Raw genomic sequence first — 20733 nt, 5'->3', positions numbered from 1 at the left:
ATGGAGTTATTGCAAATTAATTTTCAAAGGCTTTTTTTTCTAGTGATATCAAAAATATTATTATGCTTTTTTTTTTCTATTTGGGCAAGTTACCACAACACCATTATCCTGTAGTTTTTAAGATCAAACATACAACTATGTTGGTGTCCCTTGTCAATTTTACATTATATTTTTTTTTTTATGTAACTGCCTTCTCCCAAACTGTCATTAGTAAAACACATAGCCAAGTATTATTCTCCACAATTTTTTTTATTGTGCATTAAAAAAAGAAAACAAATACAATTAGACATGCTATCTGCCAATAGAACTTAACCAAAAAGTGCATTCTATGCATCCAAAAATATAGAAAATATACCAAATCAAATCATTATTATTCAACCAAAAAATTAAACAAAAGCCTCATGCATGTGTCCTGCTTCTTAATATAGGGGGTCAACAGTGCCAAGAGTTGGTGAAAGCAGGGGTCTGTCATCTGGAGATAATTCCGAAAATCATCCAGATTATTCTCCTGGAGCTCCCGCAGCAAAGGCATATGACATAATTGGTCACGATTAATAAAGCAACCAATTTTTGTTCCAAGAAATCCTCCACCTCCTGATCCTGGACTGGACTGGACTTGGTCAAAGCAATAACACCAAGGCCAATAATAAATAAACACGTTATCCCCTCCGATTCCGCAACATGTCTGGTTGACGAACAGCCATTCAGAAACTAACTGAAAAGCATGAAATGAAAAGCGCAAACTAAAAGCGCTAAATGAAAAGCGCAAAATGAAAAATGCGAATCAACACTTACCAAACTTCTACTAACATGAAATTAGCAGAAGGAGCCCATAGGGTTGTGCTAAAGAGCTGAAAAACCACGAAGTACGTCACTACGTTCGTGTTTGTTGGCCGGCAATTCAGTGGTTTAGTGCGTCAGTCTGACACACTAAACCATCTCCAATCCCTGTAAAGAGCCTATGATGTAGGCTCTTTACCATGTGATCAGCTGTGTCCAATCACAGCTGATCACAGTGTAAATAGGAAGTGCCGTTTATGGGCTTTCCCTCTACTCACATTGACAAGGCACAAGTAGAGGAGAGATGATCGGCTGCTCTCCTGACAGGGGGGTCTGTGCTGATAATCAGCACATTGATTATCAGTGCAGACCCATTGAGGGCGCCCACTAGAGCCCATCAGGGATGCCAATCAGTGCCCATTCGAAATGCCAATCTGTGCCCATCAGTGATGCCTGTCAGTGTCTCCTAATCAGTTCTGCCTATGAGTGCCGCCTATCAGTGCTCTCTATGAGTGCCCATCAGTGCTCACCAGTGAAGGAGAAAACATACTTATTTACAAAGTTTTATAACAGAAACTAAAAAAAAAAAAAAAAATTTCCAAACATTTTGGTCTTTTTTTATTTGTAGTGCAAAAAAATAAAAAACCCAGGGGTCATCTAATACCACCAAAAGAAAGCTCTATTTGTAGGAACAAAATGATAAAAATGTTGTTTAGGTACATGCCCGCGCAATTGTCATTTAAAATGTGACAGCGCTGAAAGCTGAAAATTGGCCTGGGCAGGAAGGGGGTGAAAGTGCCCAGTACTGAAGTGGTTAATATAAGGACACTTACCTGTCCAGGGATACATGTTGGCACCCCAAGCTGATTCGTCAATCATCTTTGGATGCAGGCACCGCCATCTTCACTAAGGGAAACTGACCGTGGAGCCTTTAGGCTTCACAACTGGTTTCCTACTGCGCATGCACGAGGCACGCTGCATTTCCTGAATGGTCCCTCCACTCTTCTGGGACCTGTGTGTGTCTCAAGGGACAGCGGTGTAAGGAGGAGGCGCTGGAATCTTACCTGGAAGTGGGAGGGGATACCTGTCAAAGCCAGGTGCTCCCACAAAGTGCCAAATGTAGCGGTGGAGGAGGGGAGGGTGTGAACAAGCAGATCTTCCCCTTTTGGGTGGAGCTCCACTTTAAGGAAGGTTCTGGTTCTCTTATTTACTTACAGGGTTAGTGCAATATGTTCTGGGGGGGGCATTTCTCATACACCAGTTATTGCCAGTCACATTTTTAATTTATTTCAGGGTCTGCATTGTCACCACCTATCTACACTTCAGATGTCCTCTCTGAGTGGCCGCCTCTATGGTTCTCTCCTGACAGGTGCACTTTAATGTGACTGCACACATGGTCCGGCTCTGGTCCTGTCACAGCGCCCCCTCCTGGAGGAAGCCGGGCTTCTCTCAGGGGAGAGGACATGATAGCAGGCGAGCTCCAGGCACAGGGCGACAGAGGTAGCGCGGATTTCCTGTTGCCAGGACAACCCAGGCAGCCGCCAGCCTGACCGCCGCCGCCTGTGTGTGAGGAGCCGCAGCTGGTCATGTGGGGGAAGCAAGATGGCGGCCGGGATCCTGAAGGATGCGGCGTGACTGCGACCTCTGCGAAGCGTCCATTCAGAGAGCCCGTCTCCTGAGGCAGTCAGACCCCGGCTCTCCCCCCGCAGCGCTCCTTTCTTCCCTGTGTGAGGTACGTCCTCCCCTCCTCCGTGTACACCTGGCCATGATTTATGAGGAGCTCATCATAACTTTCATCTCTTCTTCCTGCAGCCTCTCCATCCTCCCGGACTGAGCCCATGTGAGCCGGCCCCAGCCCGGGCTTTGTCAGGGTGCAGCCATGGCTCTCACCTTATTCGGTGAGTATGATCTCCATTCATTGTGGAGTCTTCATACATCTTTATCTATTGTTTCCAGGCTCAGCCTATGGGCGTGTGCTGTGTGATCATACCGTATTGTCCTGTCTGTGGGGGGAATGTCCACACCGAGGGGGGCTCTCCGCACCTTGTCTGGGGGGGCTCTCCGCACACTGTCCGGGGATCAACGCAATGACAGCGATTGTTCCCCCTGTAACACCGCGCGAGGAGCATAAAAATGTATGTAAATAATGCAACAGTCAGGAGCCCGATGTCACCACATGCTGCATTGTGTAGTTCAGTGCTCTCCAAACTACCCTACCACCCTTTATTTCTTGTCCTTAATGGCAATACTCCTTTTACTGGTGCCAACCTTTGGGGGGCACTGTTCCCTGTCACTGACGCCAACCTTTGGGGGGGGCACTGTTCCCTGTCACTGACGCCAACCTTTGGGGGGGGGCACTGTTCCCTGTCACTGACGCCAACCTTTGGGGGGGGCACTGTTCCCTGTCACTGACGCCAACCTTTGGGGGGGGCACTGTTCCCTGTCACTGACGCCAACCTTTGGGGGGGCACTGTTCCCTGTCACTGACGCCAACCTTTGGGGGGGCACTGTTCCCTGTCACTGACGCCAACCTTTGGGGGGGCACTGTTCCCTGTCACTGACGCCAACCTTTGGGGGGGCACTGTTCCCTGTCACTGACGCCAACCTTTGGGGGGGCACTGTTCCCTGTCACTGACGCCAACCTTTGGGGGGGCACTGTTCCCTGTCACTGACGCCAACCTTTGGGGGGGCACTGTTCCCTGTCACTGACGCCAACCTTTGGGGGGGCACTGTTCCCTGTCACTGATGCCAACCTTTGGGGGGGCACTGTTCCCTGTCACTGACGCCAACCTTTGGGGGGGCACTGTTCCCTGTCACTGACGCCAACCTTTGGGGGGGCACTGTTCCCTGTCACTGACGCCAACCTTTGGGGGGGCACTGTTCCCTGTCACTGACGCCAACCTTTGGGGGGGCACTGTTCCCTGTCACTGACGCCAACCTTTGGGGGGGCACTGTTCCCTGTCACTGACGCCAACCTTTGGGGGGGCACTGTTCCCTGTCACTGACGCCAACCTTTGGGGGGGCACTGTTCCCTGTCACTGACGCCAACCTTTGGGGGGGCACTGTTCCCTGTCACTGACGCCAACCTTTGGGGGGGCACTGTTCCCTGTCACTGACGCCAACCTTTGGGGGGGCACTGTTCCCTGTCACTGACGCCAACCTTTGGGGGGGCACTGTTCCCTGTCACTGACGCCAACCTTTGGGGGGGCACTGTTCCCTGTCACTGACGCCAACCTTTGGGGGGGCACTGTTCCCTGTCACTGACGCCAACCTTTGGGGGGGCACTGTTCCCTGTCACTGACGCCAACCTTTGGGGGGGAGGGGGGCACTGTTCCCTGTCACTGACGCCAACCTTTGGGGGGGGGGGGGCACTGTTCCCTGTCACTGACGCCAACCTTTGGGGGGGGGCACTGTTCCCTGTCACTGACGCCAACCTTTGGGGGGGGGCACTGTTCCCTGTCACTGACGCCAACCTTTGGGGGGGGCACTGTTCCCTGTCACTGACGCCAACCTTTGGGGGGGGGGGGCACTGTTCCCTGTCACTGACGCCAACCTTTGGGGGGGGGGCACTGTTCCCTGTCACTGACGCCAACCTTTGGGGGGGGGCACTGTTCCCTGTCACTGACGCCAACCTTTGGGGGGGGGGCACTGTTCCCTGTCACTAACCTTTGGGGGGGGGGCACTGTTCCCTGTCACTGACGCCAACCTTTGGGGGGGGCACTGTTCCCTGTCACTGACGCCAACCTTTGGGGGGCACTGTTCCGTCCCCTAGTGGCCACAGGCATTGTATAATTTTCTTACTCCCACTGACAACCGGACTTGAGACATGTTTACTCCCACTGATTATGAGGCATTTTCTACTACCGTTGGCCCCAGTCTGGCCCACCCAAAGTCTGAAGGACAGTAATCTGGCCCTTTGTTTAGAAAATTGGAAACCCCTGGCATAGTTGAATAAAGTGTCATTCTGTGAGTGTTCAGTAAAGTTAACCCCTCGACTAGTGCTGCCCAGTGGCTCTTTAAGGCTGGGTTCACATATAAGCATGGAGCGGCTCACAGCAAGGCAATGCCTCTCCATTCATCGTTTCAGGTCTGATTTCGGCCAGAATTTTTGGCTGAATTTGGACCTGAAATGGACCAAAAGACACACAGGGCTCCTGTACAAATCGCACCGGAGCCGCTGCGGAGATGTGTGAACTGCATAGAGAGCTGGTCACAATCTCCTGCTGTGCGAAGTAGATGCGTATAAACCAGCATTCAATTCACACTGGTGTGAGCCCAGCATTAAGACTAAGCTTACAAGTGTAGCACTCTCTGAAAAGTGGTCCATGATGAATTGCTTTTCAGAGGTGTGTAGAGCTGCAGCAAGCAGGTGTTTTGGAAGAAATACTGCCATCTGCTTAATGCCTACTTTTTTTTGGACAATTGGTTTGTGAATGGGATTAGTATTTAGCAATTGTGAAGCTGAGTGTTTTGCAATGTAGCACTATTCACTTTTGTGGGCGAGTTTAATCACTTGCCGACCACCACACACACACACACATATACGTTGGCAGAATGGCACAGGCAGGCAAATGGGCGTACCTGTACGTCCCTTTGAATTTGCCGCCTACCGGTCGCTTGCGCTGCGGCGCCATGCCCACAGGTCCCTCTAACTCAATGTTCACCGGCGGCCTGCAATTGAGGTGAGGTAGAACGGGGAGATGCCTATGTAAACAAGGCATTTCTCTGTTCTGCCTAGCAACATGGCAGAGATCACTGCTCTCTGTCATCAGGAGCAGTGATCTCTGTATTGTTGTAGTGAGCCCATCCCCCCTACAGTTAGAATCATTCCCTAGGACACACTTAACAACTTCCCTGCCAGTGTCATTTATACAGTAATCGGTGGCTATTTGTAACTCTGCTGTATACTGTAAATGGCAATGGTCCCAAAATAGTGTCTGATGTGTCTGCCATAATGTTGCAGTCCTGATAAAAATTGCCACCATTACCGGTAAAAAAAAAAAAAAAGGAAAGAATAAAAATTCTATAAATCTATTCCCTGTTTTGTAGACGCTATAACTTTTGCGCAAACCAATCAATATACGCTTATTGTGATTTTTTTTTTTTTTTTTTTCTCCCCCCAAAATATGTTGAATATATATATATATTAGCCTAAACTGTGAAGAAATTTCTTTTATTTTTTTAAACATTTTTTGGGGGGATATTTATTATAGCAAAAGGTAAAAATTGTGGTTAAAAGGTGCTGGCACATGTCAAACTCGACAAGGCTTCTTTAAAGTTAAATTTGTCACAGTACATGTAAGACCCAAGCAGCTACATGTTATCTTTGGGGGGGGGGTGAAACCACAGTTCAACCATATGTTTGCCTAAGAAGGTCCGAGGGCCGAATCGCACAGGAACGCAGTCCACTTTTCTGTGTGTTCCCCCTGCAGTGCGATTTGGCAACCCGTTCATTTGAATGCAAATTGTACTGGAACACACAAAACGTAGTGTATGCACTACTTTTGGAAAAACCCATTGCAACTAATGACATGGTACCATATGATCTGGCGCATGCAAATGCACTTGGTTTAGGGTGTTGTTAACAATGTATTGGCAACCGCAGCACTTTGCAAAGGCAGTGCATTTTCATCCTGGCACACAGGCATTCTGAGAATGTACCCTTACCTGGGCATGCAGAGCTCTGCAAGCAGGCAGGTATGTTTATTTTATTGCAGAAAAGACCTAGTGTGTTTATTTTGTGATAAATATCCAGCCTGCTTGCAGTTTACTGGTTTTACACTTTAGTTCCGCTTTAATGCCAGAATGTGGAGGCAAGCTTCCTGCTCATGTGAACTGTACGATGCAAATTACACCTGTGCACAACTGCACACATTTTAGCCAGCAGGATGGTGTTACTGAGCCCATAACTGTCCCTCATTTTGAAGGACTGTCCCTCGATTGGAACCAAATATCTCTGTCCTACTCTCCTCCAGGACTGTCCTTTGTTTTGGTCTTGTAACCTGTATATACAATGGATTCTTTATTTTAAAGTAACTTATGCATTCGTTTTAACACAAATATTCCCTTTAGATTTCTTGTGTCTAACCTGCATGGATTGGCACTTATTGTTTGGCCCTCAGGGTCCCTGCAGACAGTTGCCTGTGCTTTCTTTACTTAGGGGCTCACTCAAGATAGTGAAGGACAAATATTCTGTAAACTAGTTGACACGTTTTCTCTGCTGTCCATTTCTTTCCTCATTTTTATGTTTTTTTTGCTTCTCTGATTGTAATTTTATAGACTGAAACTTGTTGAGGGAAATATCCAGTACTGCACAAGTATTTTAAATGGACATTTGGGAGCACTTATTTGTAAGGCCCCTTTCACATTGGCTGTCCACATGGGCCTGTCCTGTTTTTCAGGTGGCCCGATCGGCCCCTTCATTCTCCTCTATGAAAAGTCGGATGTAAACAGACTTGTGTCCATTTACACCTGGCTACCTCCCGATCCGGCAAAAAAAAAAAAAAAAGATCAGAGGACTGACGGTCCATTTACATCCCACTGCTAAAAGAGCAGAGCGTGCCGTGTCTGCATAAGTGGAGCAGACACGGACCTGTCATCCGGCAGCACCGCTCAGCTCAGGAGGGCATTGGCGAACAGATCCCCTGCTGAGCAAAACCAGATCCAGCCCATGTTAAGGGGGCTTTAATGATCTCTGACAGGCTGATGTAATGCAATTCTGGTCTATAACTGTCTGTGGAAGCGTGTCCCCAATTTCCAACAACATTTTTTTTTATTTTTTTTCTGTTTTCTATGGCATTACATTCACTTGGCTATTATGTAATGTCAGGGGCTGAACTACAGTGGGGACAGAAAGTATTCAGACCCCCTTAAATTTTTCACTCTTTGTTATATTGTAGCCATTTGCTAAAATCATTTAAGTTCATTTTTTTTCCTCATTAATGTACTCACAGCACCCCATATTGACAGAAAAACACAGAATTGTTGACATTTTTGCAGATTTATTAAAAAAAGAAAAACTGAATTATCACATGGTCCCAAGTATTCAGACCCTTTGTTCAGTATTTAGTAGAAGCACCCTTTTGATCTAATACAGCCATGAGTCTTTTTGGGAAAGATACAAGTTTTAATAAATAAATAAAATAAAAATATAAAATTAATAAATAAAAAGATAAGGGGGGGGGGGGGGGGTGGGGAGTTCTAACATTAAGCACTTGCCACCCGCCCTATAGAAAAATTACGGCGGCAAAGTGGTTTCAAAATCCTGACCGGGCGTCATATGACGTCCTCAGGATTTTGAGACGCTGTGCACCCCCGGGGGCACGCATCGTGGCGATTGTTGTTGCGGGGTGTCAGTCTGACACTCCGCAACTACGATCTTGGTAAAGAATCTCTGACGGAGACTCTTTACCACGTGATCAGCCGTGTCCAATCGCGGCTGATCACAGTGTAAATAGGAAGAGGCGGTGATCGGCTTTTCCTCACTCGTGTCTGTCAGACCCGAGTAGAGGACAGCCGATTGGCTGATCCTCTGACAGGGGGGGTCTGTGCTGATCGATTAGCAGTGCAGCCCCCCCCCCCCCGAGGATGCCCACACTGGACCACCAGGTATGCCACCCTAGACAACCAGGGATGCCAGTCAGTGCCCACAATGGGCATCATTGATTAGCATGCACTGATTGGCATCCATCAGTAAAATATAATACAGTGCCGCCTATCCATGCCCATCCGTGCCACCTATCCATGCCCATCCGCGTCACCCATCAATGCCACCTCATCAGTGCCACTTCATTGCCACCTCATCGTGCCCGTCAGTGCAGCCCCACCAGTGAAGGAGAAAAACGTACTTATTTACAGTTTTGCAACTGAAACAAAAAAAAACTTTTTTTTTTTCAAATTATTATTTTTTTGTTTACCAAAAAATAAAAAATGTAGAGGTGATCAAATACCACCAAAAGAAAGCTCTATTTGTGGGCAAAAATGATAAAAAATTTCATTTGGTTACAGTGTAGCATGGCCACGCTATTGTCATTCAAAGTGCGACAGCGCTGAAATTGGTCTGGGCAGGAAGGTGTTTAAGTGCCTGGTATTGAAGTGGTTAAAAAAATGTGGACCCCTCCATTTGTAAAATAACCCATTCAGTTTAAAACGGCACATTGTTTTTTTTCTTTTTAAGATGTAAGCATTTGTGAGCTTTCATGTTTTGTAATGTGACATATTCCAATATCGCCCTTCATTCAGGCTACCTGAACGCATAGCGTATTAAAATTATTATTTTTTTTTTTCTTTAGCCTTTACTTTATTTTTATTTTTTGTGTATCACTTGTTCAGGAGCCATTTTTGACCCCATGGACTGTTATAGGAGCACCTGTATACATACATGCATGCATAACATGTTTTTAAAGTCTTTGGACCTAAAATGTACCTGAAAAGAAGCTGGTGTACTTATCTGGGTGGCGGGCGTCTGAATGCTCAGATGTGAACAGGAGCCATTTAAAAAAAATAAATGTGGATCTGGTCTGTTTTTATAGAGCGAGATCCAAAATATTTAACCGCTTCTGTCAGGGTGGATTTGATTTAAATCAAGTCGATTTTAAATCACTAGTAAAAAAGGCTTGATTTAAATCAAGTTAAATAAAAATAATTTTTAAAGCGCAACTGTCATCTCTGCCCTTCAGCGGCTCCTTCTCTGACCTCCTCCGACAGTCTCATTCGATTTATTGGGACAGCTGATGACACCACAAGGTGAGGGACGTGGCGGCAGCAGGTGAGTGGATGCCCGCTAACAGGCGCTGCCATGATGGATCTGAAATGACAGGTGCTCTTTTAATTAAATAACTTATTCTTGCTGGTAGTTTAGAATATTTAATATTTGCAAACAAAATGAAGGTTTCCTATTTAGAATAAAATTTTTTTTTTTAAAACGGCGATATAAGAACCAATTCAATCATACAGTTTGTAGTGTACATAGATTTGCAAAACAATGGGCTAAAGGAATATTCCTGAACTTTGTTTTATCTCATGGTGGCTGTGAAATTGTGTGAATGCATCAATGGAGTGCATGGTATCTCAGCTTGCAGAGCTTGAATTCATTTTGAGTTTGTCAAAAATGTAAATATTTCAGAATATACAGCCTCATGCTACTAAGCTCAATTTTATGCTGAATAAACTAAAGTATTAATGTATCTTAAACGGAAAACTATCTTTACTCCAAAACCATTTTCTTAAAATAAATGTGATAAAAATCTCGAAAATCTGATTTGAATGATATTTTTTTTTTTTTTTTTTTTAATCATTGATTTTTATCCACTCTGACTTCTGTTAATCCAGCAGCTATCAGCAGTTGTGTGATCAAACATGACCAGTTGTGTGTTACTGTATTCTGCTGTTGCTTGCTGCCTTATAGAAACCTAATATTTCCAAAGAGGTATTGTATTATAGATGCAGTAGATCTAGGGAATCAAAGTGTAATCTAGGAGGGTAACTCTATCTGTTCTGTCTTCTGTTGAGATGAATGAGTTTGCACTTTGGGAGTTAAAGATCAATGCACTGACAGATGTTGTTAGCTGCAAAACGGAGCTGCAGATGAATTAATTCTGGCTGCACTTTGTTCAGTGATCAAACCTTCCTCTGTGATGTTTTCGAAGCGTCATGTTAGTGACTTAAAGTATTATTTATTAATCGTAACTGATTCAGAGGCGGCTCATATTAAAGCAGAACTACACTGTATCTGAGCAGTTAAAACCGTATACAATAAATCCATTATTATTTGTACAGCGTTTGTGTTTTTTTTTTTTTTTTTTTTTATGTATTTGAAACTTTTTTTGAGTTGTAGTCACGTGACTGCAATGCCTCCCTGTTCACGCAGCTGGTGGGCATGTCACTTTCCTCATGTACCTCCTTTTTAGAGCACTCTCATAATTGAGAACGCTTTGGTGCTGTCATTTATGACGACACCAAACATAGATGGGACGGGGCCCAGATGGGCGTGTCAGGGGTAAGACTTCGCTGTGTTACTTTCACAGATGCCAACAACAGTACCAGAAAGCAAAAAAGTCTTCTGTGTGCAGCTCTTCCCAGCACCGCCCCCCCCCCCCCCCAACTAACTTGAGCCTGATCTTGATCCAGTACTATGCCTGCCAGATACTCTCTCCTCACTGGACATAAAGGCTGCAGTGGGAGCCATTCATTATCACAGCCAGTGAGCAAAGCATGGGGGTTGGGACCATTGACATGCACAGCAAGGTTCTGTCACTGCTGTGAAGACTGTGGGAGAAATTAATAAAAAAAAGGAAATATGTCTTTTTTTTTTTTTTTTTTTTTTTTTTTTTTTTTGTGGTGTATTTTCCATGTGCCAAATTAAGAGTTTGAAGACAAGTTTTACATGGTGTTGTACCAAATAACATTATAAGTGCTTTATGGCAGTTCTGTAAATATCTGCTCTCATGCACCGATACAGTGCTAAAATATTCACCATCACTAGAGTGACAGTAAATACTGTAGTGAGGAAGGGCGGACGGCGAGGAGCAGCACTGCAGAAAGGAGGAGAATGTGTATGGACAGGCAGCTTGGTGCAGGAAAGAGAAGGGGAGAAGTAAAATGACATAGGATGATCCCAGTGAAAGATTATCTCTGCTCTGTGTCAGAATTTTGCTGCAGGCTGGAGTAAGCACACTTGAATCTGATGCACCGCCACATGACATGTTACTGTATGGGTATGTACTGGTTTTATTGCAGAAAGTGCTAAATATGCATATAGAAATTGGCTACATTTTTTGGCATGCAGCAGTCTTTAATTCCTCCCCACCTTCCTAAAATTCAAGTGAAGCACTAAACATATAATCAGTATATAAAAAATAAATGAACTTCACACCAAATTGAATCTAAAACGTGCAAACGTTCAAGAGTATGCGAGTCCATTAACAATCCTCTTGGGATGGCCTATGGGTGACAAAACCATAATCGCCTGAAAGGGTGCTCCAAGAGTGTGACGTAAACCAGAGAAGTCCTTCAACAGTTATCACACGCAGCCTCTTACAAAATAGCTTTGACCACCAAATAAACAGCAGCCAAACAGCGCAGGCAGATGCCCAATCGTAATGGCTGGACTTCCAGGGGATCCACTGGTTCACATCATTTGCATCAATCTCTCAGGCACCATGCTCATTTCACCCAAAAGGTAAAAACCCTTTCCAAGCCACCAGTTACCCAAAATAACTGGGTCGCTGACTGGGCAGACAGAGTTGCAATACAATTAAACACTGGAGGAATCTGAGAACCCTGCTCCTTACGATCTAAAAAAGGTCAAGTAATAGTGAGATACTTGGTCCAAACATACTGTTTAGCCACTTAGACCCTTTCACATTCGAGCGTTTTGAAGACTCTATAGCGTTAAAAATAGCACCTGCAAAAAGCCCTAAAACGGCTCCTCCGTTCACTCCAGTGTGAAAGCCAGAGGGCTTTCACACTGGAGCGGTGCTCAGAAAAAGTCCTGCCAACAGCTTCTTTTGGAGTGGTGAACTCGCCCCTGCTTCCCGTTGAAATCAATGGGGCAGCGCTGCGATACCACCAGCAAAACGCCGCTCCGGTGGCATTTTGTGGGCTGATTTAACCTTTTTGGGCACTAGCAGGGGGTTAAAACTACCCCGTAGTGGCTGAATAGCGCCGCTAAAACAACGGTAAAGCGGCTTTACCGCTGACGCCGGTGGCAGCTCCGTGTGAAAGGGGGTCTTGCTGATCGACGTACTGCTATAAACATATCAACTAGTGCTTATTACAAGATCCTGGCTGCAGCCATGTTCTTGGGCCTTGTTTTTTGAGCTGGTAAATAACTGTTTTGTAAAAGGGATATAGGCAGCTCTACAGCCGCTTAATTACTTTCACAGTGCTGGGAAGGGTCTCCCAACCCAATAGCTTTATAAATGATATAGGGTCTGGGATTAAAAGTACAATTTCTGTCCTTGCAGATGACTCCAAACTATGCAGTGAATTAATGTCCTTACAGGATGTCTCCAATTTACAAGCCGACCTAATTGGGCAGCAAATGAAGTTTAATGTTGATAAATGTAAAGTTATGCGCTTGGGGGCTAAGAATATGCATGCATTGTATATTGTGCATCATACACTCTATAATAACATGCAATGTCAAGCTGAAGTTTCCAGCGTGAGCAAAGTCCTTTTTGTATTGAGAGGTATGGACTCTAGAGAGAAAGAGATATCATTTTGCCCCTGTACAAAACATTAGTAAGACCTCATCTGGAATATGCAGTTCAATTTTGGGAACCAGTTCTCAAAAAAGGATATCTGGGAACTGCAGAGAAGGGCAACCAAACTGATAAGAGGCATGGGGGCGGTCAACTGAATTTATTCTTTTTAGAAGAGGAGATTAAAGAGGGATATGATCAACATGTACAAATATATAAGTGGTCCATTTAGTGAACTTGGTGTTGTGTTATTCACTTTAAGGTCATCACAGGGTACATGGAGGCACTCTTCAAGTCTAGAGGAAATAAGATTTGATCTCCAAATACAGAAAGGTTTCTTCACAGTAAGAGCTGTGAAAATGTGGAATCACTTCCTGTTTCTCCTCCCGTAAACTTCACACCATCATCCGAGCGGTGTTTAGTCAGCCCAAACAGCTTACTGAGGAGGAACGGGAAGTGAGAAATTTAGACAAAGAAAAAAAACATTTAGAAGGGAAATCTAAGGAAAAGGTAAGTGAACCAACAATGCACTAGCTTAAAGGAACATATTTAGAAAATAAAAAACAAACCTTTACAACCCCTTTAATTTTTAATGTGTTTTTTTTCCTGAAAATTTGCATTTGATAAACGACACTGTAAAATTGTCACATAAAAAATTGCACCAACCACTTCTTTATTCTCCTGGGCCTCTGCTTTCAGAAAAGATGATGTTTGGGGGATCTTTTGATGTAAAGTGCATTATAAATACATTTATTAAGTAATTTTCTAGCAGAAAATGCTAATTTTGCTGTGTGTGAAAGGGTCAAATGTTGAACCTTGTCAGCTGATTCAAGTTTTGCTCCCAAAGACATCATCGGTGTGCAGGTTTTCCTTTCGATTTTATACTGAGACGCATAGAAATGCCTATACTTTTGTCAGTCACCTGATCAAATTCTCTGAGGTCTTTGTAGAATTTGTTAAATAACAGGACAGTGCTTGTTTCTACACAGTATCCAACGCTAACAAAATATGTTGATAATGTGCAATCTACTGTACAGTTCTTAACTTGCAGATGTTTTTCTGCCAGATGCTATTCTGCATTTTTCTAGTAAGGAAGCTCATTTGTCTTTGAATAGACAGAACAGCCACAAATCATTACTATGTTCACATCTATTGAAATCCTGACAGACCTATTTGTAATGGGAAAGGTAAAAAGAGAAGTTTGGCATTTAGGAAAAAAATAAAAATTATACTCGCCTAGGTGGATGCAGCATCGATGTCCCCCGCCAGCTCTACACTGAGAACTGCTGATCGCTTAGTTCACAGCATTCAGTGAGCAGAGAGCTAGTGACTGTCGGACAGCACCTCTCTGCTCTGCCCCTCCACTGGAGAGCTGGGCTGTGGGGGGTGCGAGAGGGGTTGGCTCAGGCTCTCGGCTGACCACTGAGAGGCTGAGACAACTTCCAGTCCAGGGTTCTGGGTGGATCCCGACCATATGGTTGGGATCTTTTTAGAGCCTGGACACTGGCTCTGTGATATCACCCGACAGTGGGCTTCAGCCCCCTGTAGGCTGAAAACATGTCATAGGAGTGCAGAACTACAAATACTGCAGCTGCTGACTTTTAAAATATGGACACTTACCTGTCCATGGCGCCCGCGATGTCAGCACCACCCGAAGCCGGTCTCTGGATCGGCTCTCGGGTGCTGCTACCACCATCTTCGGTATGGGAATCAGGAAGTGAAGCCTTGCATAAGTCTAGCCTAAGGATGGTCCCCGCTGTCTCTGGGATCCGTGTTTACCAGCAGACAGCGGGGGCCCTGCAGGAAGTGGCATAATAGCCGCAGAATCTGTGGCTATCTATGGCTGGAAGTGGGTGCAGATACCTGTATTATACAGGTATCTGCACCCCCCCCCCCCCCCCCTACATTTGTTTGTCTTGTGCACATATTTTCCTTCCCAGTGTTTACTGTGATATTTTATTACATTTGCTAAAATACACAACTTCTGTGTCTGAAGTTTAATTGAATTTCCTTTGCAAAGTGGAGGTATTGTAGCTGCATAAGAAATGTTTATTTGGGGAAAATAAAAAAGCACTATACTGCAGGGTGGATTATTTAAATCACTAGTAAAAAGGCTTGCTTTAAACTCTATTTAAATCATAATTTTTAAAGTGCATCTGTCATCTCTGTCACGCAGCGGCTTCTCCCCTCACCTGCTGTTGAATCTCTGACAGTCCCATTCACTTTAATGGGGCAGATGGTGATGTGGCAGTGACACAAAGTGAGGGATGTGGCGACAGCAGGTGAGTGGATGCCTGCTAACATGCGCCACCATGATTGATCCGACATGACCGATCATACAATTTGTAGTGTACATAGAGTTGCAAAACAATGGGTTAAATGAATATTCCTGAACTTTCTTTTATCTGGTGGTTACTGTGAAATTGTGTGAATGAATTAATGCAGTGCATGTGATCTCAGCTTGGATTCATTGTATGTGTTTACCAAAAATGTAAGTATTGCAGAATATACTGCCTCATGCTACATAACTAAGCTCCATTTCATGCTAAATATTAATGTATCTTAGAAAACCTATCTCTTTTTTTTTTTTTTTTTTTTTGTTTATTTCATTCATACTGTCAACATTGGTGAGTTAAAATAGAACCACCCGCCTCTCCAGGGGCAGCTAGAGTGTGTGTTTGAATGAGAGAGCAATCTGTGATGCTGAGGGTCAGCACCCAATTGCTGAAACATTCTATCAACAAAGCAGGAATACGAGCTACAGTGGTTGTTCTTTTGGGGTAAGGGGGGCATAAATTGACTACAGGTTTAATCAACATTTTTCAAAGCTTCATGGTTTTGGTTTTTTAACCTGCTATAGCCCCTTGATTGCAATGACCATTTTCATGATACGGCGAACTTGGCTTTTAAATATAAAAATGTTCTTTTGCAAAAAAAAAAAAGTCACAGGATTGATCTATATTGTGTGATTCTAAGCCTGGTATAGGAGACCTAAAAACACCAAGCTGAATTTTGAAGGTGTACTTAACAAGTGAGCAGAACCCCCTTCTTTTTCTTTTTTTTTTTTTTTTTTCTTTTATCTGTAAAGCAGTGTTATCGAGAGAAAAAAGGCAAATACTATACATCACATATATTATTCTCTTTTAAAAGTTTGGTAAAGAAAAAGTATAGAATATTTTTTAGTTTTTTGTATAATTAGAATGTGCCTCTTCGTCAACTTAAAATATGTGAACCTTTTACCTTGTAAAAAATCAGTTTATGAAGTATAGGGCAGGTAACATGGCTCAACCACATATTAGAACAGAACAAAATACCACGAGAATATCATGAAAACCTCTCTCGTGAAAAGATAGCACAAATAATGATTTATAATGAAAACTTATTGGGATGTATAAGTAAAAGCTTTAGAGCTGAGCCCAAGAGAACCACATAAGGGACTTAATCCAATGCAATGGGGAGAATTCATACGAATACCAGTTTTCCCATTTGCTTTCAACTAGATGCATGGTATCAAATATCTTATGATGAATACTTTCCACCAGTTTGATGGCTTCCATCCTTTGAATAATTTGGAACCATGAAACTGAGGGAGAGCCCCAAGTAAGGGAGATAGCCCAGAAAAATTGCATATGTAAATGAGTACCTCTATCTTGGCATCGTCAGAAGCATACTTCACTCATTTCAGGGAAAATAGCCTGAAATCTGACCAGGGTACAATAATCTCTTGTACGTAATTTTACTATTGTTTCCTTAAAGCGGGACTGTACTGCGGAAAAAAATATTAAAAGCCAGCAGCTACAAATACTGCAGCTGCTGATTTTTTAATAAATGGACACTCACCTGTCCCGGGGTCCAGCGATGCCGAGATCGATCGCTCAGCTCTCGGCTGCTGCCACCACCATTCTAGGTGAGGGAATCGGGAAGTGAAGCGAATCGGCTTCACTTCCCGGTTCCCTACTGCGCATGCGCGAGTCGCGCAGCGCAATAGGAATTGTCCGCGCTGTCTCTGCGACCCGTGTGTGTCCCAGCATACAGCGCGGCAGGCTAGGAAATGGCATAGACTCCCACGGGAGTCTATGCCCGGAAGTGGGTGTAAATACCTGTCTTTGACAGGTATCTGCACCCCCCCTCCCCCCTGAAAGGTGGCAATTGTGACACCGGAGGGGGGGAGGGTTCCGATCAGCGGAAGTTCCACTTTAGGGTGGAACCACGCTTTAAAGTGGTTGCAAACCCCATTCATGAAATTTGAACTAAGCGCATATATCTGCAGTGTTTACTTATCTCTCTCCAAAGCTCTAAGTGTTGTTTCTTTCTGGTGCTTTGTTCCTCTATCAGCATGAGTCACTTCTGACAATTTCTCTGGCACATGGGATAATATGAGCTAAAAATTTGTGTTGGGGAGGGAGCTTAGTGGGAGATGAGCAGGGAGCTTGCCTATTCAGAATGTAGTTCTGCATGTTCCTTCTTTCCTCTGCTTGTGTAAGGGGGGGGGGGGGGGTGTCCCTTTCCTCCAATCAGCTCTCACACAGTGTAAATGCAGTCTCTCCACCCACCCTATGTACTGCTGAAAGATGAAGAAAGATTTTTTTAATACAATCTGCACTTGCAAAAGGGTGTATAAAGGGGAAGCTTACAGATATACAAGTAAAACTTTTACATAGGATGATTTTTCATCTGTGTGTATTATCTGAGGCTATTCACTTCACTGGGTATATGTGAGGGTTTACAACCACTTTAATAGCGACAGATCTGGTGCATTTATGCATGTTAGAGAGCATCTCTAGCCAGTCTTCTATGTTCTGTTCCTCCCCTAGTTCAGTTTCCCATTGTATCATTGAAGTGGTCTTGTCCATAGACAAATGACCCATTAAGGATACTATAGATGGTGGAAATGGTACCTTTTAGCCCTAGAGCAGTGGTGACAGATATGTTCAAAACCCATTCAGTTTGAAATGGAAGTGAAAGGCAAAACATTTTTGTGTGTGTATGTGTGTAATATCTATCATAAATACCTTATTATTATTATTTTTTTGTGATCATATCTCTGTTCCCAACTGCATAAGGGGCTTGGAGAGGTAGGGGTAGAGAGACAGCAGCACACTGATCTTTCCAGTGAATAGTTGTCCGGGAGTGTGTCAGCACAAGTCTGATCATTGGAGGACAGGCAGGCTGTTCTCCCAGAATAGCCAGAAATTTGACCACAATGAGATGTAGTGCTCTCATGCCTAGTGTTGTCTGTTTGAAATAGGAAAGCAGGAGAACTGGATGGGACACCAGGTATTTTACATAAAGGAAGGTGACTTGCTGATCTTTGCAACTACTCCAGAAAAACAAACCAAAGATCTGAGGTACACCCAAGATTTTCTACAAAAACTAAGGTGGTGGCTAAATAACCTCCCAGCAGATTACGTACTTTGGGTACATCCTAGATTCAAAACAGCAAAGGGCTTTTGCCCAAAGAAAAGGTACAAAAAAATTCAAGAAACAATGAAGATGTTACAGAGCAACCGACTATGCACAATAAAATGGGAGATGCCCGCTTTGGGGACTACTAACCTCAACAATCCCGGCAGTACAATGAGCAGGATTACATTTTTGACTACTACAAATTTTTATCTTTAAAAATATTGAATAACAGACCACTCACTAGACACACAGGTACATATACCAACACAAGTGAAAAGGTCTTTATGGTGGTGGAGAAGAGCGGATAATTTAACAAACGGATAGAAATGGACCCTACCAGTCACCCGAACAGTGACTACAGATGCAAGTGGTGTAGGTTGGGGAGTCCATCTAGGCCGACGGGTAACACAAGGAGTGTGGAAAAATTAGGAAGTGAAGAGATAATCGAATTGGAAGGAATTAAAAGCAGTTCTTCTACCACTCAGACACTTCCAGGAACAACTGAAGGGTCACCACTTGCAGATCAGGTCCGACAACACTTTTGTATTTGTCTACGTAAACAAAAGGGGAACAAGCAATGGAACTTTGTGGTCCCTGGCAGAGGAAATTCTAAATTGGGGTGGAAAAACCCGTCCCTTCCCTGTCGGCAGTGCACCTAAAAGGAGAACTGAATCAAGTGGCCAACTATCTCAGCAGGAAGAAATGAAGAGTAAGTGACTGGAGATTAAATCAAGAGGTGTTCAAAATAATTACACAAAAATGGGGAGTGCCGTAAGTGGACCTACTCGCCTCTAAAGAAAAAACGCAAAAACTCGAGCCGCCTTTTCTCTGAAAAAGTACGGCGCACTAGGGGTGGACACCCTAGCACAAAAATGGAGATTTACAAAGTGTTACGCCTCCCCCCCCCCCCCCCCAACCAGTACTCATACCAGCGGTGCTAAGAAAATTCAGAACAGAGAATACCTCAGTGATTTTTATTGCACCACACTGGCCCAGAAGACCATGGTTCTCTATTCTGAAAGAACTTTCTGTAGAACCCCCCATGATTACTACCAATCTGAGAGGATCACCTCTTTCAGGGCCCAGTGTGTTGTCCCCAAGTAGAAATGTGGAACCTCGCTGCTTGGTTTCTGAGGAGCAGTTGTTGAAACCTAAGGGTTTCTCAAACCTCTGATCAATACACTGCTGAATAGTAGAAAATTGGACTCGCACCATATGTTAAAAAAAAAAAAAGTATGGATACTGTTCAACAACTGGTGTACAGAGAACTCCTGTGAGGCTCACAGTCCTAGAATATCTACAGTGTGGAGTACACAAGGGCTTGAGCCTCAGCACATTAAAAAGCCAAGTATGTGCAATCTCTGTTTATCAGGAAAATAAACCATCTTCCAATCCATGGATGGTTACATAACCCATTTGAATCGCAAAAACTTGTCCAATAAAATTGCTGACACTTAAAGCAGTTTGGTGGCAGTCAACTGCCAGGAGAGTTTGTGAAATAGAAACCTTATCAACCAGACCTCCTCCTCACCTCCCCAGGCCTTTCAGGAAGTCAGATTCTGTCTTTGTTTTATTTTCAGGGGCTAAAAAAGGCCAGAGAGCCTCAAGGTGCACTATAGCCAGGTGGCTTAGAGAGGTTATTGGCCAGGTCTATACTTTGGGAGGTATGCAGATCCCAGATGGTGATAGTGCACATTCGACGAAGTCAATGGCAATGTCACAGGCGGAGAGGGCTGGAGCAACGCTGCAGCAGATCTGAAAAGCGGCAACCTGATCCACTTTTGATACCTTTGTCAAACGCTACAGAGTGGATCTCTTGTCGACAAAGGATCAACCCTTTGGATGCAAGGTCTTACAAGCTGTAGTTCCCCCTAGGGCTAAGTGCTTGTCTATCCTCTCAGGTGGCTGTCCTGAAAGACGATTAAGGGAAAAACAAAGTTACTTACTGTTAATGTTCTTTCCTGGAGTCTTTCAGTACAGCACCGGTACCCACCCGAATATCTAAATTAGTTGAGATTTCCTGAAACAGGAACTGTGGTATTTTGTTGACTGTTTATCACATATTCTTGTGTCTCCCCAGCAGACTGGGGGTGCTCTAAGAAAAGAGGAGAGGAGACAAGGTCTCTCAGGTGGCTGTCCTGAAAGACTCCAGGAAAGAAAGTTACCAGTAAGTAACTTCGTTTTTCTATATTCTGGTCACACAACAAGTGAAAGGGGAGTGAAAGTTTTCAGGCTGTATTGAATTGACAGAAAAGGAAGTGCTGATCTAGCTAAAATATAACAAATGCCGAGCTGAAGGTGGAAGGTTATATAATCTTGTGTTTAAATCAGATTATTTCCCTTT

General features: G+C 44.1%; 1 protein-coding gene across 1 annotated transcript in view; it reads left to right on the top strand.

Annotated features, from left to right (window-relative positions):
• Positions 1-2241: 2241 nt before the first annotated feature.
• CHN1 (chimerin 1) overlaps positions 2242-20733 on the top strand; it is a 214976-nt gene continuing 196484 nt past the window's right edge. The window contains exons 1-2 of the mRNA XM_077448057.1: positions 2242-2512; positions 2593-2678. Of these exons, the coding sequence (XP_077304183.1) occupies positions 2660-2678 (19 nt within the window). The 5' untranslated portion in view covers positions 2242-2512; positions 2593-2659. The remainder of the gene's footprint in view (positions 2513-2592; positions 2679-20733) is intronic.

Source organism: Lithobates pipiens, unplaced genomic scaffold (genome assembly GCF_037356315.1).
Source record: "Lithobates pipiens isolate NorthernLeopardFrog02 unplaced genomic scaffold, aLitPip1_a1.2 Scaffold_22, whole genome shotgun sequence".
NCBI classification, from domain to species: Eukaryota; Metazoa; Chordata; class Amphibia; order Anura; family Ranidae; genus Lithobates; species Lithobates pipiens.
This window is presented reverse-complemented; position numbering and strand designations above follow the sequence as displayed.